The sequence below is a fragment of the Mercenaria mercenaria genome, chromosome 3, assembly GCF_021730395.1.
Source record: "Mercenaria mercenaria strain notata chromosome 3, MADL_Memer_1, whole genome shotgun sequence".
NCBI lineage: Eukaryota > Metazoa > Mollusca > Bivalvia > Venerida > Veneridae > Mercenaria > Mercenaria mercenaria.
This window is the reverse complement of record NC_069363.1, coordinates 99,538,810-99,563,861: the sequence shown is the minus strand read 5'-3', so window position 1 is coordinate 99,563,861 and position 25,052 is coordinate 99,538,810. Positions and strand designations below refer to the sequence as shown.

Below are 25,052 nucleotides of genomic sequence, written 5' to 3'. Positions count from 1 at the left end.
TACTGACCTAGTTTTGGACCGCACGTGACCCAGTTTCGAACTTGACCTAGATATCATCAAGGTGAACATTCTCACCAATTTACATAAAGACCTCATGAAAAATGTGACCTCTAGAGTGGTCACAAGTAAAAGTTTACGCATGGACAACGGACGCTGCGCGATCACAAAAGCTCACCTTGTCACTTCGTGACAGGTGAGCTAAAAAATGATTCTTCAACCTCTTACTACCATAATTTGATCTTTGAGTAAAGGTTCATGCCTGTCACTGTTATTTGAATAACTATCAACAAGATGGCAAAGCAATTGACTGAACACAAATAATGACACATAATTAAAGCTCAAATCTTTAGTATCCAAATCTAGTTTCAACCATTAGGGAACTAATTAATACTACTATAACACATTGATCCACTGAAAATGAAATCCTTGATAACTAGTCCCCAACAAATTTTAAAGATTTCCAAATATTAGATATAGTCCTGTGATTTGTCTACAAGTTTGCTCCAATATATAAATTACCTACCAATCAAATATTTTCGGAAACGTCTTTAGCTGTTCTTCAGTATAATCATCTAACGTTTTTGGTACAACCTGTATCTGCCTAATTACATCACTTATATTTCCTAGTATATCTTCTGGAACATCCTGTAATGAGATCATTTATTGGATTAACATTTGCTTTAAGTGCTACAGGCAAATTTAAATCATCTGGTCAACCAGAAGGTAGTGGCTCAGTAATAAAGACAATCTGCACTCTCTGTTTTGTATGGTGCGGCAAAGGAGCGTACCCATGATATCGATACTGCGAATATGTAATCACACAACAATTCCAATTCTCATTACAGGTCTGATACATTAAGAACTTACTGAAATGACTTCAAAGGGATTCGAATTCATTGGCTGTTAGCCTAAGATGGGCATTGTCAAAACAAAAATAGAGGGCTGAGTGCAAAACTATTATATCTTGTTCTTTATTTGTATATAGCTGCAATGGTTTTGCACTCAGCCCATGAAATATAATACTTAATGCTTTAAATGTCCTGCTGATTAGTTTTAATTGGCAATAAACTAAATTTCTGTTATTATCAATGTGACAAAAGGAAACAAGAGGACCATGATGGTCCTGAATCGTTCACCTCTTCCCACATGACCCAGTTTTGACTATGACGTCGTTTTTTCTATTATTTGACATAGTGACCTAGTTTTTGAGCTCATGTGACCCAGTTTTGAACTTGACCTAGATATTATCAAGATAAAAATTCTGACCAATTTTCATGAAGATCCATTGAAAAATATGGTCTCTAGAGAGGTCACAAGGTTTTTCTATTATTTGACCTATTGACCTAGTTTTTGAAGGTACGTGACCCTGTTTTGAATTTTACCTAGATATCATCAAGGTGAACATTCTCACTAATTTTCATGAAGATCTCATGAAAAATATGGCCTCTAGAGAGGTCACAAGGTTTTTCTATTTTTATACCTACTGGCCTAGTTTTTGACCGCATGTGACCCAGTTTCAAAACTGATCTAGATATCATCAATGTGAACATTCAGATCAATTTTCATGAAGATCCATTGAAAAATATGGCCTCTAGAGAGGTCAAAATTTTGTTCTAATTTTAGACCTACTGACCTAGTTTTTGACCGCAGTTGACCCAGTTTCAAACTTGACCTAGATATCATCAAGATGAACATTCATACAGATCCCATGAAAAGTATGGCCTCTAGAGAGGTCACAAGGTTTTTTTATTATTTGACCTACTGACCTGTTTTTTAAGGCATGTGACCCAGTTTCAAAGTTGATCTAGATATCATCAAGGTGAACATTCTGGCCAATTTTCATGAAGATCCATTCAAGGGTATGGCCTCTAGAGAGGTCACAAGGTTTTTCTATTTCAAGACCTACTGACCTAGTTTTTGATCGCAGTTGACCCAGTTTCAAACCTGACCTATATATCATCAAGATAAACATTCAGACCAACTTTTATACAGATCCCATGAAAAATATGGCCTCTAGAGAGGTCACAACATTTTTTCATTATTTGACCTACTGACCTAGTTTTTGAAGGCACGTTACCCACTTTCGAACTTGACCTAGATATCATCAAGATGAACATTCTGACCAATTTCTACAGAGATCCATTCATAAGTATGGCCTCTAGAGAGGTCACAAGGTTTTTCTATTTTTAGATCTACTGACCTAGTTTTTGACCGCACATGACCCTGTTTCAAACTTGACCTAGATATCATCAAGATGAACATTCAGACCAACTTTCATACAGATCCCATGAAAAATATGGCCTTTAGAGAGGTCACAAGGTTTTTCTATTATTTGACCTACTGACCTAGTTTTTGATGGCATGTGACCCACTTTCGAACATGACCTAGATATCATCAAGATGAACATTCAGACCAACTTTCATACAGATCCCATGAAAAATATGGCCTCTAGAGAGGTCACAAGGTTTTTCTATTATTTGTCCTACTGACCTAGTTTTTGAAGGTACGTGACCCACTTTCGAACTTGATCTAGATATCATCAAGGTGAACATTCTGACCAATTTTCATGAAAATCTCATGAAATATATGGCCTCTAGAGAGGTCACAATGTTTTTCTATTTTTAGACCTACTGACCTAGTTTTTGATCGCACGTGACCCAGTTTCGTACTTGACCTAGATAACATCAAGATGAACATTCAGACCAACTTTCATACAGATCCCATGAAAAATATGGCCTTTAGAGAGGTCACAAGGTTTTTCTATTATTTGACCTACTGACCTAGTTTTTGATGGCACGTGACCCAGTTTCGAACTTGACCTAGATATTATCAAGGTGAACATTCTGACCAATTTTCATGAAGATCTTGTGAAATATATGGCCTCTAGAGAGGTCACAAGGTTTTTCTATTTTTATACCTACTGGCCTAGTTTTTGACCGCATGTAACCCAGTTTCGAAACTGATCTAGATATCATCAAGGTGAACATTCAGATCAATTTTCATGAAGATCCATTGAAAAATATGGCCTCTAGAGAGGTCAAAAGATTTTTCTAATTTTAGACCTACTGAGCTAGTTTTTGACCGCACTTGACCCAGTTTCAAACTTGACCTAGATATCATCAAGATGAACATTCACACCAACTTTCATACAGATCCCATGAAAAGTATGGCCTCTAGAGAGGTCACAAGATTTTTTTATTATTTGACCTACTGACCTAGTTTTTTAAGGCATGTGACCCAGTTTCAAAGTTGATCTAGATATCATCAAGGTGAACATTCTGGCCAATTTTCATGAAGATCCATTCAAGGGTATGGCCTCTAGAGAGGTCACAAGGTTTTTCTATTTCAAGACCTACTGACCTAGTTTTTGATCGCAGTTGACCCAGTTTCAAACCTGACCTATATATCATCAAGATAAACATTCAGACCAACTTTCATACAGATCCCATGAAAAATATGGCCTCTAGAGAGGTCACAACGTTTTTTCATTATTTGACCTACTGACCTAGTTTTTGAAGGCACGTGACCCACTTTCGAACTTGACCTAGATATCATCAAGATGAACATTCTGACCAATTTCTACGGAGATCCATTCATAAGTATGGCCTCTAGAGAGGTCACAAGGTTTTTCTATTTTTAGATCTACTGACCTAGTTTTTGACCGCACATGACCCTGTTTCAAACTTGACCTAGATATCACCAAGATGAACATTCAGACCAACTTTCATACAGATCCCATGAAAAATATGGCCTTTAGAGAGGTCACAATGTTTTTCTATTATTTGACCTACTGACCTAGTTTTTGACGGCACGTGACCCACTTTCGAACATGACCTAGATATCATCAAGATGAACATTTAGACCAACTTTCATACAGATCCCATGAAAAATATGGCCTCTAGAGAGGTCACAAGGTTTTTCTATTATTTGTCCTACTGACCTAGTTTTTGAAGGTACGTGACCCACTTTCGAACTTGATCTAGATATCATCAAGGTGAACATTCTGACCAATTTTCATGAAGATCTCATGAAATATATGGCCTCTAGAGAGGTCACAATGTTTTTCTATTTTTAGACCTACTGACCTAGTTTTTGATCGCACGTGACCCAGTTTCGTACTTGACCTAGATATCATCAAGATGAACATTCAGACCAACTTTCATACAGATCCCATGAAAAATATGGCCTTTAGAGAGGTCACAAGGTTTTTCTATTATTTGACCTACTGACCTAGTTTTTCATGGCACGTGACCCAGTTTCGAACCTGACCTAGATATCATCAAAGTGAACATTCTGACCAATTTTCATGAAGATCTTGTGAAATATATGGCCTCTAGAGAGGTCACAAGGTTTTTCTATTTTTAGACCTACTGACCTAGTTTTTATTGGCACGTGACCCAGTTTCGAACTTGACCTAGATATTATCAAGATGAACATTCTAACCAACTTTCATAAATATCCCACAAACAAGAGGACCATGATGGTCCTGAATTGCTCACCTGCACCCACATGAACTGAGTATGACGTCGTTTTTTTCTACTATTTGACATAGTGACCTAGTTTTTGAGCTCATGTGACCTACTTCTGAATTTGACCTAGATATCATCAAGATAAAAATTCTGACCAATTTTCAGGAAGATCCATTGAAAAATATGGCCTCTAGAGAGGTCAAAAGGTCTTTCTATGTTGAGACCTAGTGACCTAGTTTTTGACCGCAGTTGACCCGGTTTCAAACTTGACCTAGATATCATCAAGATGAACATTCAGACCAACTTTCATGCAGATCCCATGAAAAGTATGGCCTCTAGAGAGGTCACAAGGTTTTTCTATTATTTGACCTACTGACCTAGTTTTTGACCGCATGCGACCCAGTTTAAAACTTGACCTAGATATTATCAAGATGAACATTCTGACCAATTTTCATGCAGATCCCATGCAAATATGGCCTCTACAGAGGTCACAAGTTTTTTCTATCATTTGACTTACTGACCTAGCTTTTGACCGCATGTGACCCAGTTTCGAACTTGACCTACTAATCATCAAGATGAACACTCTGACCAATTTTCATACAGATCCCATGAAAAATATGACCTCCAGGGAGGTCACAAGAATTTTCTATTTTTAGACCTACTGATCTAGTTTTGGAACGCAGTTGACCCAGTTTCGAACTTAACCTAGATATCATCCAGATGAACATTCAGACCAACTTTCATGCAGATCCCATGAAAACTATGGCCTCTAGAGTGGTCACAAGGTTTTTCTATTATTTGACCTACTGACCTAGTTTTGGATCAGATGTGACCCAGTTTCAAAACTGACCTAAATATCATCAAGATGAACATTCTGACCAATTTTCATGCAGATCCCATGAAAAATATGACCTCTAGAGAGGTCACAAGGATTTTCTATTATTTGACCTACTGACCTAGTTTTTGACCGCAGCTGACCCGGTTTCAAACCTGATCTAGATATCATCATGATGAACATTCTGATCAATTTTCATGCAGATCCAATGAAAAATACGGCCTCTACAGAGGTCACAAGGTTTTTCTATTATTTGACCTACTGACCTAGTTTTGGAGAGGACGTGACCCAGTTTCGAACTTGACCTAGATATCATCAAGATGAACATTCTGATCAATATTCATGCAGATCCCATGAAAAATATGACCTCCAGAGAGGTCACAAGGATTTTCTATCATTTGACCTACTGACCTAGTTTTGGACCGCACGTGACCCAGTTTCGAACTTGTCCTAGATATCATCAAGATAAACATTCTGACAATTTTCATGCAGATCCCATGAAAAATATGACCTCCAGAGAGGTCACAAGGATTTTCTATTATTTGACCTACTGACCTAGTTTTTGATGGCACGTGACCCAGTTTCGAACTTGACCTAGATATCATCAAAGTGAACATTCAGACCAACTTTCATGAAGATCTTGTGAAAAATATGGCCTCTAGAGAGGTCACAACTTTTTCTATTTTTAGACCTACTGACCTAGTTTTTGACCACACGTGACCCAGTTTCGAACTTGACCTTGATATCATCAAGGTGAACATTCTGACCAATATTCATAAAGATCCCATGAAAAATGTGACCTCTAGAGTGGTCACAAGCAAAAGTTTACGCACGCACGGACGACGGACGCTGCGCGATCACAAAAGCTCACCTTGTCACTTTGTGACAGGTGAGCTAAAAATGTGACCTCTAGAGTGGTCACAAGCAAAAACTTACAGATGCACGCACGGACGGACGGAAGACGGACACCGCACAATCACAAAAGCTCACCTTGTCACTTTGTGACAGGTGAGCTAAAAATGTAGAAACTTGTCAGACTGATTATCAACAGCTACCTCTAGGATTTAAAGTTCTATAATAAAACCTACCTCATCAGGATATAAGTGCAATCTTCTCATCAAATTAGGACGCAATAAATTCTTCGGACCAGCACGATATACAGATTTATACATTATCTGAAAAAGCAATGACATAACTTTATCACAACAAGAGGACCATGATGGTCCTGAATCGCTCACCTCTTCCCACATGACCCAGTTTTGATTATAACATCGTTTTTTCTATTATTTGACATAGTGACCTTGTTTTTGAGCTCATGTGACCCAGTTTTGAACTTGACCTAGATATTATCAAGATAAAAATTCTGACCAATTCTCATGAAGATCCATTGAAAAATATGATCTCTAGAGAGGTCACAAGGTTTTTCTATTATTTGACCTATTGACCTAGTTTTCGAAGGTATGTGACCCTGTTTTAAACTTTACCTAGATATCATCAAGGTGAACATTCTCACTAATTTTCATGATGATCTCATGAAAAATATGGCCTCTAGAGAGGTCACAAGGTTTTTCTATTTTTATATCTACTGGCCTAGTTTTTGACCGCACGTGACCCAGTTTCGAAACTGACCTAAATATCATCAAGGTGAACATTCAGATCAATTTTCATGAAGATCCATTGAAAAATATGGCCTCTAGAGAGGTCAAAAGATTTTTCTAATTTTAGACCTACTGACCAAGTTTTTGATCGCAGTTGACCCAATTTCAAACCTGACCTAGATATCATCAAGATTAACATTCAGACCAACTTTCATACAGATCCCATGAAAAGTATGGCCTCTAGAGAGGTCAAAAGGTTTTTTTATTATTTGATCTACTGACCTAGTTTTTTACGGCACGTGACCCAGTTTCAAACTTGACCTAGATATCATCAAGGTGAACATTCTGACCAATTTTCATGAAGATCCATTCAAGGGTATGGCCTCTAGAGAGGTCACAAGGTTTTTCTATTTCAAGATCTACTGACCTAGTTTTTGATCGCAGTTGACCCAGTTTCAAATTTGACCTATATATCATCAAGATAAACATTCAGACCAACTTTCATACAGATCCCATGAAAAATATGGCCTCTAGAGAGGTCACAAGGTTTTTTTATTATTTGACCTACTGACCTAGTTTTTCATGGCACGTGACCCAGTTTCGAACTTGACCTAGATAACATCAAGGTGAACGTTCTGACCAATTTTCATGAAGATCTTGTGAAATATATGGCCTCTAGAGAGGTCACAAGGTTTTTCTATTTTTAGACCTACTGACCTAGTTTTTGAAGGCACAGAACCCAGTTTCGAACTTGACCTAGATATCATCAAGGTGAACATTCAGACCAATTTTCATGAAGATCTTGTGAAATATATGGCCTCTAGAGAGGTCACAAGGTTTTTCTATTTTTAGACCTACTGACCTAGTTTTTGATGGCACGTGACCCAGTTTCGAACTTGACCTAGATATCATCAAGATGAACATTCTGACCAACTTTCAGAAATATCCCACAAAAAATGTGACCTCTAGAGTGGTCACAAGCAAAAGTTTACGGACGGATGTTCATACATATGGGTATTTATGTGGCTACCCTTTTGTTCTCTTTATTGTTCTTTTAGCCACGTAAAAGAAAAATAGCCACATAAAAGCCTTACGGAATGAATGACATCAAAGAAAAAGTACAGTTACCTATTGTTCCTATAGCCACTTAAGTATGCAAATGTGGGCTCGGACGGACGCACAGACGACGGACGACGGACGCTGCGTGATCACAAAAGCTCACCTTGTCACTATGTGACAGGTGAGCTAAAAAACCTTATCAATATGCAGTTTGGTCTTGGATTAAGATGTAAAGATGTGATCCTACTTGCATTAAATACTAATTATTATTATTATTATACCAGATTTATATAGCGCCCTTTTCATGATAAACACGTTCAAAGGCGCTTTACAGCAACTGCAGCCACACAGGGCGCGAAATCATCCTCTACTAGTACAGACACAGAGCGATCTGACCAGAGGGACAGAGTGAGACAAAGCCCCCACAGAGAGATCAGAAATCAGATACAGGCTTGTCCGGCTAACTTAGCCTAGCTCGTTGCGAATAGACAGCCTGGTTCTTTAACGTGCCCAGTGTATAGCACTGATACACGCAAGGAATGCTGATTTTTACTATGTGGGGACAAGATTCCTGTGTATTCCAAATTTAAGGATACAATACAGCTGAAGTGTATTAAATTTTGTTCATGAATTGAAGTGCTGTATCATACAAGGGAAATAATCCAGAAGACTCTGCATAAGGAATCAGAAGAGTTATCCTGTCCAATACGAACACAATATGAATCTAGCGGACTTCAGTCCAGTATGGAAAAAAATGGCTTTTCTAGTTTGCAGATTTCAGATATTGTCATATATACTTAAAATGCTGTGAATACATCTCAAATAACGCAGTACAATGATGGTTTCTATTTCATTATCACATGACAGAAAGAAAAGATTTCAATTATTTAAAATTATATAGGTATAAAATAATAAATCTCAATTTATATCTCCAGACAGAGGCTATGAAGCTAAATCATGTGATTAAAAATTTAGAAACCAATAGGGAGTGAGTGTATCAACTGATCACAGTTTCTTAAAGGGAAAGGCAACGTTGTTCTAATGTTAATTTTGTCAGCTGGGATTTCTTAGATCATTTAAAGAAGTGAAAGAATTTTCAAAATCGGAGTAAAAATGAGACAGTTGTGAGTATTCAAATATTTGGTCAAATCTGCGGCCATTTTCTTTCCATGGCAACAAAAAACAAGAGGGTCATGATGACCCTGGATCGCTTACCTGAGTAATATGAGCTACATGTTTCAAATGTCAAACTAATGATAAAAATTTTAAGAAAGTCAGTACGTCACATTCATGGTCAATGAAATTCAGTTTTACGATTTGTGTGCAAAACTGTGTACGTCATCAAAATTTCAAAGTATCTTAAAAAACAAGAAATAGGTCTGTAGGTCAAGGTCACAGTCAAGTGACATCATATTACTTGGGGTCATCAGGTAATTATAATTAAACAGTCTTGGCTCTGTCTTCTGAAAAGGCACTGAGTACATACGTTTTTGGTTCTAAAGGTTTGCTTTTTATATATTTATACACGAGCATTTTTCTGTTTTACATGCCATGCCTTTTTGTTTCCATTACGTGTGTTAGAGATTCACCTGGAAGGGATTACTTTTATTTACACTGTCCAGTTTCTTTGGAACATGGTGGGGGTAAGAGTGAGGTTGGTTGCGCACCATAAACCGGTTTAAGCTCCCCAGTGGTGTTTTTGCCACTGACCGTTCCAAGGCGGTGCCCCACTGTGTTCCTTTGTTCATTTTGTCCTAATGTGTTGGCTTTGTGTGTGTGCGCGTGTATGTGTATGCGTGTGTGTGTTTGTGGTGTGCGCGTCTGCGTGCTGGGGGTTTCGTTTTGGGGAGGCTGCGTTTTTGGTACGTGGCATTCCCTGTTTGATATTTGTCTTTGTATTTTTTTTGGAAATAGGATCAGATGATTTTTTAAGTATTTTTCCTATATAACTCACATAATAACTAAGTGACCCCAGGGCCGGGCCTCTTTTAACCCGAGGGGCATAATTTGAACAATTTTGGTAGAGGACTACTAGACAATGCACCATACCAAATATCAAAAACCTAGGTCATATGGTTTCAGACAAGAAGATTTTTAAAGCTTTTTCTTATATAAGTCTATATAATACTTGGGACCTCCAGGGCAGGGCCTCTTTTCACCCAATGGGTACAATCTGAACAATTTTGGTTGAGGACCAAAAGACAATGCTACAAATCAAATATCAAAGGTCTAAGTGTTGTGGTTTCAGACAAGAAGATTTTTAAACATTTTTTTCCCTATATAAGTCTATGTAAAAGGACCCCCGGGGCAGGGCCATATTTGACCCTAGGGGGATAATTTGAACAATCTTGGTAGAGGACCACTAGATGATGCTACATACCAAATATCAAAGCCCTAAGCCATGTGGTTTTGTACAAGAAGATTTTCAAAGTTTTCCCTATAGAAGTCTATATAAAACATGTGACCCCGTGGCGGGGCCATATTTGACCCTAGGGGGATAATTTGAACAGTTTTGGTAAAGGGCCACTAGATGATGCTATACACCAGATATCAAAGCCCTAGGCCCTGTGGTTTTGGACAAGAAGATTTTTTAAGTTTTTCCTTTCGGTTGCCATGGCAACCAGAGTTCTGCATGGAATGCAATTCTTTTAACAATTTTGAAAGGGGACCACCCAAGGATCATTCCTGTGAAGTTTGGTGTAAATCTGCCTAGTGGTTTTCAAGAAGATTTTTTTAGAAAATGTTGACGGACACACGACGGACGACTGACACTGCACAACGCACGACGGACATTGACCGGTCACAAAAGCTCACCATGAGCCTTTGGCTCTGGTGAGCTAACAAAATGACAGATTTATTGAACTTTTAAATACACATTTAAACTGCATTTACTAATTTCTGTAAAATAATTTCTCTACCTTTTACAGCTATGACGAAAAAATTATCATGTTTTACACCTTACACTCAAGAAACATATGAAAATCCGTCTTTTAAAAGGTTACTTGCTAAATAAAGTATTCAACAGTGTGTAAATGATGTCATTAACACACTAAAATGGCTGCCTCCATTATCAACAATTTTCTTAAATTTCAAACTGCCATATGTCCGATTTCAAAAATTCTTTTAGCGTTATGAAAGGCTTGATAATGACTTTCATATTAAATTAACTTATTTTCAGGCTTTCCTTATCCTTTAATGCCAAAGACTTCACTTACTAGAAGCTATCTGGAAGCTAATGAATACTACTCTCCAGTCCCTAAAAAGAAGCTCAACAGTACTGATATTATATCATTATATGACATTATTGATCACAGCTTCTTTCAAACCAATGACCTACAAGCTGAGCTGCACACATCATTGCCCTCTTAAAATACTTTAAAATAAAGTTCTATATTCTTCTTACTTTAGTGGGATCAGCTTCGTGTAATTTCCAGGCAGTAGTCTTTGATTTACCATGGGCAAACCTGTAAACAACAAACAACAATATTTAAGTTGGGCAGACCTTCAAATACTGTATAAAGACTGTGTCTTGCCTAAGATCTAGTCTTCTGTCGATTGACATACAGTCAAACCTGTGTTGAAAACCACCTCTGAACAGAGACCACCTGTCTCTAAAGACCACATGTTTTGTTTCCCATTTTAACATTTACAGTGCATTTTAAACTGTGAATAGAGACCACCTCCCAATAAAGACCATATTTTGGCTCTCCAAGGGGTGGTCTTTATAGACAGGTTTGACTGTATTCCATTTTCTTTCAGCTTAGTTATCAGCAGCTGATAATATCAGAAGTTTAATCAATCCTAATTTGCTCTAATTAGCAGGTTGGCTGGAACAGAATTTCAGGTACGTACAGGCACCAGGGTAGAAACACTGACCTCAGCAAGCCAGCTGTAAAAAGGATACCGGTAGTTTCTGCACATGAAAGAATTCTACATCTCAAGTACAATTTCCAGTCCTAACAGTGGAAGAGCAACTGATATGAGACAAACTTGCTAACCAGCTCAGCCAGCTTTGAACCACATTATAATTTGATTTTGATGGGCTTAAGTCACACTGTCACACTTCAGATCATATGGTAACTTTCCAGTCTTATTGATGACAGGGAATGGGACAGCAGGGAAAGTATATCCACCTGTGGTCTATGCACAGGTTGGTACCTGGACAGAACCACCAACCTTCCATAAGCCAGATAAATAGTTTTCTAAAGTATTCCACATGCCTTTATTACCTTACTGGGTTTCAAACCTCCAGCGGGATTTGTCTGTTTTGGGTTTAGCACCAATTTTCAACAATACCTCAGTTTTATAATTTTGGGCAGTTAACATAACCCATATTTCTGAATGGATTTTGTTACAGTACTTATCTATTCTTCACAAGTAACTTACAACTTCCCACATGCATTAGAGGTGGAAAATGAATGATACTTAGCCACAACGAATTTTATCAATTGTTTAACCTATCCTAGAGATCAAACTTATTACCCTGTGATTCACAGATCAAGGCTCTCCTACTGAGCAAGGCAGGTGAACATAACCCAGTAGGGGTAAGGAATACAAGATTTAACATCAGCAACTGTAACTACTCTGTCATGGTAGCCCTATGTAGAATCTTTGAAAAATTATATATTTATATAAAAAAAAAACAATTTAAAGAAGTATTTTTAAAGATCAAATGGTAGTAATTTCCATTACATGAAACAAACACATGTTGCACCTAGATGTAAATCTACCAATTTACCTAGGATTTACAATTTACCTAGTATCGTGTTCATAGAGTAGTTTCCTCCACAGATCTTCTACCATAGCAACATGTCTAGTGTTAATCACAACAACATGGTCCCCAACATCAGCTGAAACAACAAACATAATATTACTCATAACTTTGTATCAACAGATTAAACTTCACATTTGTTCCTCAAGTTTAAAATATTCCTCATCTGATGTGCACCATTGTTACTGCATTTGATACAAGGCAGTCTGAAAGACAGCTAAATCCCCCGCCACTGCTATGGATAGTGAAAGGGTAAAACCTTTGATTTTAGCTGTGACCTTGACCTTGAACTGACATGGCTGACTCATGAATTCTGCATAACGTCTTGATGAAGTGATCATTTGACCAAAGTTTCATGAAAATCCTTCAAGGGGTTTAGGAGATACAGAGCTGAAACCTTGGACCTTCAGTTGTGACCTTGACCTTGAGTTGACATGGCTGACTCATGAGTTCTTGATGAGGTGATCATTTGACCCAAGTTTGATGAAAATCCTTCAAGGGGTTAAGGAGATACAGAGTGGACACCAAATGGAAGGCTCAAACCTTCGACCCTTAGTTGTGACCTTGACCTTGAGCTGGCATGGTTGACTCATAATTTCTGAACATCATTCTGATGAGGTAATCATTTGACCCAAGTTTTATAAAATTCCTTCAAGGGGTTTAGGAGATATAGAGCGGACACCAAATGGAAGGCTCAAACCTTTGACCTTCAGTTGTGACCTTGACTCTGAGCCAACATGGCTGACTCATAAGTTCTGCACATTGCCTTGATGAGGTGATCGTTTAACCCAAGTTTGATGAAAATCCTTCAAGGGGTTTAGGAGATATAGAGCGGACACAAAATGGAAGGTTCAAACCTTTGACCCTAAGTTGTGACCTTGACCTTGAGCCAGCATGACTGACTCATGGGTTCTGCACATTGTCTTGATGAGGTGATCATTTGACCCAAGTTTTATAAAATTCCTTCAAGGGGTTTAAGAGATATAGAGCGGACACAAAATGGCAGGCTCAAACCTTTGACCTTGAGTTGTGACCTTGACCTTGAACCGACAAGGCTGATTCATGGGTTCTGCACATCGTCTTGATGAGGTGATCATTTGACCCAAGTTTCATGAAAGTCCTTCAAGAGGTTTAGGAGATATGGACCGGACACGATTTTGTTACGGACGGAAGGACGGACAGACGGACGGACGCAGACCATTCCTATAATCCCTCCGCCACGGCGGGGGATTAATAAACTGAATACTGCATGGGTTGTGAGAGCACCTTCTCAGCAGACAGCAGCCAGTAAATATGTTTGTAAAATATAAAATCCTTTGTCTGCTGAGTAAAATAAGTCTCATCTACCAAAATGAAAGAATACTTGTATTTTAATAACAGTTTAAAATTTATCACAGCTTAGTGAAAATACAACTTACCGCAACCAGGTTTTATCACAATCAGATTTTATTACAACCTGGTGTTATCACAATCACATGTTATTACAACCTAGAGCTACTACAAGGACAGGACAAACGAAACATTTTTATATCCTCTGTGTATAAGTGTAACGTACAAAGTGGATGATAAAGTGGTTTATGTCTGCCCTCTAGGTACATGCATATCTTCTCTGCTGATCTGTGTGGGCACTGGTATTTGGCATCAAACAGCCACCATGTTCTTGCCATAGTATTCCATTGCTGCAATATAGGAAAAAGTCTTAGTTTGTGACAAGGCTTTCATGTCCATTGTATATAACAACTGCCAGGACTGTCCGTCATTAAGCCTGTTTTGTAATTCTGTTCATCACAATATTTTTATATTCAACTCCTCCTACAGTTTGCATCCAACTGATATGAAACTTGATAATCATTAACATGAAGTGAGCAAATGCAAATTGTAGGAACTATCACATCTGTTCTGTTTTTCTGGAGCTATGGCCCTTTTTTGGACTATGAAACTACATCAGGACACTGGTTACTCAACTCTGCCAAAAGTTTCCTTTAAAATGAAATGAAACTTGGTGTAAATCAATATGAAGTGGCCACAAGGATATTGTATTGAATAATTTAGTGTATAATTACTGTAGCTTCAAGTTTATGGAGATGATAAAATGATTTAACATACAGGTTCAATGAAATTGCTTCAGGGAGTCAGTGGCACAGTGCATGGTTAGCAGGTTAGACTACAACGCCAGTTGTTCAGGTTCAGTTCCCAGTCGCAGCTGATATCCAGACTAGTGTTCAGTGCTGGGTGATTTACTTAAATTGGTACCATTTCCTGCAGTACTGGCCTAGAATGGATGCTAGGGAGGTTAATATAATGCCTGCCATGGCACAGCTGGAAATAAGTTGTTCAATCCATTACAGGTGGGCACTTTCCTCAACTTCCCACACATAACAAGAAACTTTACTTTACATTAGCAGGTAAGGGCCTCTCAATTGCTGCAGAACACTAGCATCTAAAATTAACATCACTTTTTGACCGTGTATAAATGGATTTTTACATCTCATTTGTTTGTGGACAAGTGAAAATATTTGGATTTCCATATCGTTATGGGATACGGCATAATGTGTTCACATTATATACAATCATCTTTCCATTTTTTTTTACAGACTTTTGGCAGAAGAAATCATTTCGAACACTGTGTGGAGATTACACGGAAATAATGCAATTTCAATGCAGTTGCCGTGCAGTATGTGTCCACATGCTTCCCACTGAATTCGTACCTATACATAATAATCGTTTTAAGGCTGCCGCAAAGTAAAGGTGCAGCCACTGTACGGCTGCCGCAGGATGATTGCTCAATATATGTACCATTTCACAGGTACTACGTGGGCAGCAAGTAGCAACATTGTGGCAGCCTTGCGAAGGTCCCACGAGTCTACAATCTCCTGGAATTGTGCAATGCTACCTGCGTTATGTCTACAGGCTACGAACTTATGATTTTTACAAATCTGATATACTTGCACAATTGCTTATTTATGTACATGTTTTACACTTAGGGCTACAAGGTGTTAGGTTTTTGCACCTTTTTTATCACCAACTGTCAGGAAGTACTAGGTGGACTGAGAAGCCTGTGAAACTTGATAGTCTTTCACTTTTTTAACCCCACACGCATGGTCAAAATGTATCAGTAATTGAATGAGGCCATTACTATTTTCATAAAAGAAGACAAACTTATTTTTTGCTCAACAAAATTATGTGAATCAGGACAAAAATTACAATGCCTACTCCTGTCTCAGCATGGAGGTCACATTGAAAGGAGTGATACCGCCAGTCTACAGGCTCTGCCCAGGGTGTTCGGTTGACCCGAGGTCCTGGGTTTTGACCCGCGAAAATCGAGAAAAACTTGTATTTGACCCGCATAAAATATGCCACGTGTGTCGGCTTGACTCGCGGAAATTTACTTTGATGCATCTCAAGTTCGAAAGTTCTGCCCCTTGTCAATCAAATTCCCAGTGAATTTCATTATAGTTCAAACATCGTTTTTATCCAATGACAAGCGAGGGATTTTCAAAAAAGTAACCAACTTATTTTCATATTGTTTCATAACTGAAGAATCTGATCCATTTAATCATGAAGTAGTTCAAAATTAATGAGTATTCACTGTTCTGCCTACTATGGATTTCCCACATTCTAGGAGGCGGAGCAATTACCAAAGCAGGGACTGCATACAAGAAATAATGTTGGTTTTCTCATGGCGCTGCTCAAATATCAAATTATGTTTTTAGTTTCATTTTAATGCAAGCTGTACTTTCATAGTTCAAGTTTGACCTTTCTGCACCTTTCACTTCCTCAACTGGTCTAAAAAAAAAAAAAAACCAAGGTGCACTTAGATTCTACTTTGTCTTGTTTTATTTATGCATGTAGTTGCTTTAATTGTACTGTTAGATCATTCAGAGTTAAACCTGCATATTATATTTCCATTGAATAAGAATATAAAATTGTGTTCCACAAACTACTTGATAAGACTTAGTCGTCTATTATGTATTTATGATATAAACTAAATTAAAATCTTCCGGCTGTTTTGCCAAAGTGGCACTAAAATGACCTTGTATAAAGTTGTAATAAACATGTACTTCTCCATCATGAGTGAAGATAAGACTAGCCAATGAATTCCAAGAGACTGAGGAGGCGTGGTTTAGTTTACTTCAGAGAGAGGTTTTTGTTTCTTTGACCTGTCAGTTAAATGAAATGGGACGTTTAAACTATAAATAGGTTATAGATACACTTATTAAACTTCTAACGCACTAAGTTTTGCCTTCACTACGCTACGCTCCGTTTCGGCAAACTTAATTGCATGAGAAGTTCAATAAATGATCTATAACCTATACATATTGTTCGCCGGCATAAGCGGAAATATGGCTATAGGTGGAGCGTCGTAAGTTAATTAGCTACTGACAGATGTCAGTCACGCCCCGCGCCGACTGACAAGTAATCATCTCGCGGTTTGTACTTTAAGTACATGCCTTGTCATTATCAAAGGTGTTCATTGATCAATGTGTAAAAGTTAACTGATAAACAATGCAGCCTTAGATTATCGTGTTTGTACCACCTGTTAATTTTTTTGTGTTCTTGATACGATTACATGAGCCGGTCAGCCATCACGGTCTATAGCAAATTTATAATCATTGCCGAGGCTTTGCTTTGGCCAAAACAAATTAAATGCTTTAAATAAGCAGAAATTATACGTGGTATGATGAAAAAATGAAATTTAAAACAGTTATTTTTTCAAGAATTTTAAATGTTTACTTTCGTTTTCCGTATTTGTCACTAGTTTTCGTGACCGTCATTTTCGGACATTTTTATCATTTCTTACAAGATTTTTCTAATACAATCTGAATAAAAAGCCAATAAAAAGTCTGCATTTAAGAAAAAAATTATCACTGTTGCCAAAGCAGCTCTTATTTAGAAGAATTTGCCGAGAATAAAATCATGCAAAGCACCTAACCCCAACCACTTTTTGGCAATGTGCAAAATAAGACAACAAAATATGAATTGCTTGAGAAAATCTGTTATGACTAATGTACTTGTTTTAGATAAGGTCTGTGGGAGTTGCAGTAATAACAGTATACATGTAGCTTGAACCCTGAAAAGCTGATCTTGACTCTTGAAAATCTCATTTTGACCCTTGAAAATTTAGGCTGAAGAGTCAATGACTCTTGAGATTCAGAACCTACCGAAAGCCTTGTCTGCCGACGCATCGCAGGCCAACTGTTTACACTTTAGGGTAAATACGTAGAAACTTGGACAAATTCGAATGAACAAACTTGACAGATTACTAAGTCTATACTTTACTAAATGGCGATGGCTTCCATTGGATTACTTCCCTTTACTTATAACAGCATTAATTTCCCATTTCGTATCCAACTGCACTGTTATGTCTGAAGCATTCCGGAAAATACGAAGAAAATGTACCTTCAAGTGAAACGGCATGACTCGTACAATGTTGCAGAAATTCAGACATGCTGTAGTAGAAACTCGGACATGTATTTTTCAGTTGTCAAAACTCAGACAGAACACAATTTTTTAACAAGAGGGCCATGAAGGCCCTGTATTGCTTACCTGACCTACTGACTTAAGATCATCAAGATTAACATTCTGACTAAGTTTCATTAAGATATGGTATAAATGTGGCTTCTAAAGTGTTAACTAGCTTTTCCTTTGATTAGATCTGGTGACCTAGTTTTTGAACCCACATGACCTAGATTCCAACCTGATCTAAAAATCATCAAGATTAACATTCTGACCAAGTTTCATTAAGATATGGTCATAAATGTGGCCTCTAGAGTGTTAACAAACTTTTCCTTTGATTTGACCTGGTGGCCTAATTTTTGACCCTACATGACCTAGATTTAAACATGACCTTGAGATCATCAAGATTAATATTCTGACCAAGTTTCATGAAGATATAGTCATAAATGTGACCTCTACACTGTTAACAAGCTTTTCCTTTGATTTCACCTGGTGACCTAGTGTTTGACCCTACATGACCCAATATCAAGCTCGACCAAGATTTTATTGAGGGTAACATTCTGACCAAGTTTCATTAAGATTGGGCCAAAATTGTGACCTCTAGTGTGTTAACAAGCTTTTCCTTTGATTTGACCTGGTGACCTAGTTTTTTACCTTAGATGACCCAATATTGAACTCATCCAAGATTTTATTGAGGGTAACATTCTGACTAAGTTTCATAAAGATTGGGCCAAAATTGTGACCTCTAGAGTGTTAACAAGCTTTTCCTTTGATCTGACCTGGTGACCTTGTTTTTGACCCCAGACGACCCAATATCGAACTTGTCCAAGATATTATTGAGGGTAACATTCTGAATAAGTTTCATTAAAATTAGGTCAAAATTGTGACCTCTAGAGTGTTAACAGTTAAATTGTTGATGACAGAAGCACGACGACGGACACAGGGCAATCACAAAAGCTCACCTTAAGCACTTCGTGCTCAGATGAGCTAAAAATGAACAACTGTAAGTGCATGAATTTCATGAAATAATTTGAGTGTATATGTAATTATCTAGGGATACAGATCCGTTCCTCTAGATTCTGATTCTAGAGTGATGGATCCGTACCCCTAGACAATCCTGATAGGTGTTGTCTAGGGTTAAAGACTTTCTTTTTCCAGATGATGCATATAGTTTACATCTTAAATTTGGAAAGCTGCATTTTTATTCGTCCGGCTTTTAACTACAATGCAAAAAAGATAGTTACATTTTCAATAATTATGGTTTCGATAAGATCATTTATATGGAGGCTTTTGCATAAGTAAAATGAAAATCACTGATTGCACCCAATGATTCAAATGACCCGCCTTGTGATATAGCGTGAAAGTTCGTATAGGATGTGTGTGTTTCGTCACTGACTAATGTGTATACGTAAACTGTGTCAATGTAAAGATAATGCAGCTGTGTTATTAGATAAAGCAAGGGGCTATATGACACTAAAAACAAGAGCTGTCCTAAGACAGCCAAGCTCGACTATTCGAAATATTGTCCCAGAAGCAGGAAAATATTACCCAAAAAGGTTAAATATCAAAAGAGTTTTAAGTTCAAAAGGGGACATAATTTGACCAAAATGCATATCAGAGTTAGGGGACCTGCTGCTATCAACTAGTTTTATAACCCCGAAGGCACATGTGAAGTTTCAATTCAATATCTGCATTAGTTTTGGAGATAGTAACTTGCATGTAAAACTTTAACCAGAATTTTTTAAGTCCAAAAGGGGGCATAATTTGCTCAAAATACATGTCAGAGTTATGGAACTTGACCCAGTGTCCAGTGAGGTTGATAATTGACCTACAAAAAGAAAAAATAAGTTTCAAATCTATATACCTTTAAATGATAGCTGTATGTATTTGCATGCAAAAACTTAACCAAGGTGTGACGCCGACGCCAGGGTGAGTAGAATAGCTAGACTATTCTTTGAATAGTCGAGCTAATAAGCCTTATGGACCCGTAACGGTAAAATTAGTTAGATAAACATGTCCTTCTGTTAACATCCGAGGTTCTACAATGTCCGACTTTCTACAGATTTACCCTACATTTCAATACATGTTGAATCTTTGAATCATGAGCCCTGACTGGCTCGAATGTCTCTCTGGTAGTCGGTCACATCGGTATTTCTTCGAGGTATAATTTTCACTCAGGTAGTATTCCACTAAATCAAATTAAAGTGAGGCAGTATTGTTCATGAGACACTTTGTGGTAATTTCTTTCTTTTCTTTCTATGTTTAATGCCTCACGCCTCTTGCGAGTATTATGGGCAGGGTGCACGCCGGGGGGTGTTAGTGAAGATAAAAGTAGAACTGGAAGAAGACTTCAAGGCATAGTAAGAATATAAGACATAGCATGGTTGTTAAAATGTTACAAACAGTAGAATAAAAGAAGGTTAAAAACAACTGCTATATTTAATACTGGAACAGAGCCACTGCCTGCTTGAAGGATTCAAGGTCAGGCAGTGTCGCAATATGCCGGGGTAACCTGTTCCACAGGACTGTGGTGTGGGGGAAGAAGGAGAATTTAAAGAAGTCTGAGTTGACGTGAATTTGGCGGAGACTGAGGGGGTGCATCTGTCTGGTTAACCTAGTTGGGACTTCTAAGTTAGTTGGGAGGGGGATGGCTACAAGATGGTGATAAATCTTGTAAAACATGACCAGTTTGGAGTCTAGACATCTCTTCTCAAGTGTGCTCTGGGACAGCCTAAGGTGTTCTGTAGGTCCGTTACGCTTGTGTATTGCGAATAATCATTTTAGACCCATCTGACTGAACGTCGCTGGACCATTTCCAGCTTGTGTATGTTAACCTGTGTGTGGGGGACCATACAGATGACACATATTCTAATTGTGGTCTGACCAGTGTTTTGTATGAAAGTGCTTTAACCTTTTTGTGTTTTGTTTGATGTTGTGTTTGAGGAAACCTAGTGTTCTGTTTGCATTTAGTGTTATTTCTAGAGCGACGCAGCGGGGCGCCCCGCCCTTCCCTTTTTTACTGCCACCACGCTGCCCTTAAAATGTGCCCTCTTGCCTTTAATCTTCTGCTAAATCCCGCCAATTTCCCTGTTGACATGCCTTGACGATATTTTGATCAGCAAATTACGCCACGGCGAGTGCACACAAGTAATGAGAATCAATGAAGTGTTAAAACTAACTGATAAAGAGTATGGATCCTGTGAAATGTCAAAAAGGTGTTCGTAAGCGGCCAGCTGATTACCGAGCACGTGAAAAGTGCCCTAGATTTCTTTGTGCAAAATTTAAGTTAAACCGTTGTTTAGTATAATAACAAGTATATATCAATGCAGTTTGATTCTACTGTAATTTAAACTAGAAAATGCACATTTAATGAACATCAAAAGTAAAAGTAAGTTTAGAATGTCCATTTACGAGTCTTATTACTCCCGATGTCGTATGCAATTTTTCCATATTAGAATCCTTCAAAAAAAGCTGACAGTAGGTGTATTTTTTATGATGAGAAACATCAAAATTTCAGGAACTATCTCTGGTTTACCCTAGTGGTGATGTAAACTGAGTAAAAACTACTTTCAGACAACATTCCTAAAGTGTACCACTTTTTAAGAGAAAGGCTTGAATGGTTTAACCTAAACTACAAAGTAAGTAAAAAGCCTTTGTAAACTTTGTTACTGGTTTTGGGAATATTTACCACTTTATTCTGTGACATTTCTTTTAAGTATGCAATAAAGATAAATGAAATACATATTAACTATAGACATCTAGAAATGCAACTACTGCTATGGTAACCTTCACGTCTATAAAGAGCACCCTGCCCCTTTCGGACAGCACCCTGCCCCTTTTTGGCAGCACCCTGCTCTTTTTGAGCTCTAGAAATAACACTAGCATGACTAGCATTTGTTGTTATTCTGTTGATATGTGTGTTCCAGTTGAGGTCGCTGCCGATATCAACACTAAGGTATTTTGCATCCTTAACTGGGGATAATGTTTGACCATGTAGCTTATAAGGAAACTGGATGGGCTTTCTGCTACGTGTGACATGGAGGACCTGGCACTTGCTGGGGTTGAATTCCATGTCCCACATTTTTTCCCAAGTTTCTAAGCATGGTTCATACAGACCTTCCCAAAAAAAATTCAAGTAGTTTTCCTCCATTTTCAAGGACTAAAATGGGCGCAATGTCATTGTAGTTGAGACACAAATAACCAATTTAAATCCAATTTAGGACAAAATTAAACAATGTAACACAAAATTTACCTTCAACGCATCGCGGATAAATTACAGTGTGAAAATTACTTGAAAGAGCATAAAACCTGTAAAGTACAGTACCGTACCGTACTATTGCCGACTCCGTGGCAGGCCCTAATGGCAGTAACCTTAGAATGGCGGTAACCATATGGCGGTAGATCTAACCGTTGTTGGTTTTTTTTTGTCGTTTTTTAAATTATTTTGGTCCGTTTATAATGTTTGACCGTTTTCACTTCGCACCCAACAAATTTAAGGACTATTTGCCATCTTTTGTACATTTTTTCCTAAATTCAAGTAGTTTTCAAGTAGTTTCTGACTGCTGGAACAACTGATACGGGGACTGGAAACCGGCATTTATCTTATCTGATGCTGTCGTCCAATCGAAGCGTATGCCGTAGGTTATTCTGCTATTACTCAAACACTTACGCCTTACAGTTTAACTCGTCCTTTCAGTGAAAATCTGGGAAAGCATTTGTTGAATTTTTTGTTGAAAACAAACGTTCTGCCATGAAATTATTGCCTGCATCTGTTTTTAAATAGAAAATATCTACATTAATGTTACTTTTCGCCCTGTGAAAATGGCTAAATCTAGACTTGTCTTACCCAGAAAGAAAGATGTTGTTTTTTACATGATATTTGCCTTGTTGATTCAGAGTATTTAGAATAAAAAAATTAGGACATATTTTAGTGAAAATAGCAAGTCAAAACTGTAAACTGTTGCCTGAAAATATTTGTTTATGATATTGCTCTGTTCTTCACCATTTAAATGCGTGTTAAACCTAGATGATTTTCTGCAGTTTTATCTAAAAGTTCGGAATACTAAATGTGACTTCGTTGTCGGCCTTTTTTAAAAAAAAATATTATTTTAATTTAAATACATTGTATTTTTCACACATCAGTTTTAAGATTAAATTTATTAAACTAATTTTTGGAGTTCAAACAACAATTTCGTTTGAAACATTCCCTACATTCAACAGTCAAGGGTGTAACTGTTTTAAGTTATGTAACCTATTTCAGTTACTTTTTCAAGCATTTTATAACCTGTATTAGTTATAAAATATATGTTAACTCAGGTAAGTTATTCAAAAAAAGTCTTTTTGCTGTTCTCACAAGGTGACCTATACAGTGAAATAAGTAGCAATCTGTGTTTAATCAAATTCTCTTTTAGTCTGATCATGACCTGATAAGCATAATGGGATGCTAAGAGTTTTATAGCTTTAAACCTTTGGCGTAAAACTTTACCAGCCTTGCGTAAAAAAATTTACTGCATAGCTGGAAAGATAAGAGTTCAAGGATTCAGTAAATAATTTCATTAGCCACATTCAAAATGAGGAATTGTCACAGGAGGGCTTTGCAATATTTTATGATAACTGAAACAAGTTATGAAGATATGAGCAATAACTCAAATGAGTTATAAACTGCAATAACTTGAAACAGTTACACCCCTGACTGTTCAAGAAGAATGTTTGTTTCTGTATGTAAAAATCTGACATTATAAACAATAATTATAATTATGACTCTACAAGATTAAGAAAAGTGTCAGCTTTCTGTTATTTTCCATTTTTTTATTCAAATCCAACAAAAATCGGCCCTTTGATAAAGGTTTGAAGTTACGTGGTAAAATGTTTCTTCAGGGAAGTGAGCTCGAGTTAATTCATAATAATTAAGCATATCACCACATGCAGTCGCATGCTGTTTTTGCTTCAGAATCCCTTTAGATCGATCTCTGATCATCTAATTATCGCCACTTAACATGTGACTGGTAAACCCTTTGAACAATAAGTGTTATAGCTCCATGATTAACATGAGGTAATATGCTAATTACGCGCTAATCGATAGTGGCGAAAACAAAATATCGATCGCTAACGACTGGTTGATATTTACAGGTCTGGACGACAGCATAGTACAGATAAATGTATTGATTTATACGGAGTTTCTACTCCCCGTATTAGACCTTCCTGCTGACTTACAAAATTCAAGTAGTTTTCAAGGAGTAAGCATCAAATTCAAGGACTTTTAATGGCCTGTGCAAACCATGCTAAGTTTAGGAGATGCTTTGTAACCTTTGGCAATCTCAGGGAGGTAACTGCAAGGTACACGGCTGTGTCATCTGCAAATAGCCATACCTGGGAGGTGACTGTTCAATAAATGTCGCCATTCAGTGTAAGGGTCATCTTTCTTTGGCATGCCCTTTCTTTCTTTGGAGTAGCAGTTCTGCATTGAACGAATATACACCAGTGTATCTAGCAAACTCTTGTCTTTACCTCTCCCTATCTTCATGTATTTGATAATTTGTAATGTGTTTTCGCGACAATGAAAAATAATAAAATTCTGCAGTATCTTACCACAACTCGATGATGGGCCATTTCATCTAAATAGAATAAAATGAAATTCGTTTATTCCATAGGAAAATTACGTTAATCAACAATATAGTAAGGCGCAATTTTACTTTGAATTTCAGTAACTTTTTTGAGGTCGCCGACCGGTGCAAAAAATAACAATGTTCCGTGTCAATGGTCCTATCACGTATTTGTTTCTTATAACTTAATTACAATATTTCATCAAAATTTCGATACATCAACAGTGTATTCCATCTATAAGAATATCTCAGGTTTACTAC

General features: G+C 37.5%; 1 protein-coding gene across 1 annotated transcript; it reads right to left on the bottom strand.

Annotated features, from left to right (window-relative positions):
- Positions 1-502: 502 nt before the first annotated feature.
- Positions 503-24,942, bottom strand: LOC128555817 (39S ribosomal protein L13, mitochondrial-like). Its single transcript, XM_053539454.1, has 6 exons — positions 24,778-24,942; positions 14,288-14,411; positions 12,718-12,811; positions 11,365-11,425; positions 6,393-6,479; positions 503-645 (listed from the first exon to the last, which is right to left on the bottom strand). Exons 1-6 carry the CDS (start codon positions 24,796-24,798, stop codon positions 520-522), a joined length of 513 nt encoding a protein of 170 aa, XP_053395429.1. The 5' UTR covers positions 24,799-24,942; the 3' UTR covers positions 503-519.
- Between the last annotated feature and the right edge of the window lie 110 nt (positions 24,943-25,052).

What these genes read in the sequence shown, in the direction of transcription:
- LOC128555817 (XM_053539454.1), bottom strand. Translation starts at nt 24,798, where the DNA reads ATGGCCCATCATCGAGTTGTG. An exon ending in TGGCCCATCATCGAGTTGTG is followed by an intron (nt 14,412 to 24,777) that starts GTAAGATACTGC and finishes CCTATATTGCAG; the next exon opens with CAATGGAATACTATGGCAAG. An exon ending in ACCACTTTATCATCCACTTT is followed by an intron (nt 12,812 to 14,287) that starts GTACGTTACACT and finishes TTGTTGTTTCAG; the next exon opens with CTGATGTTGGGGACCATGTT.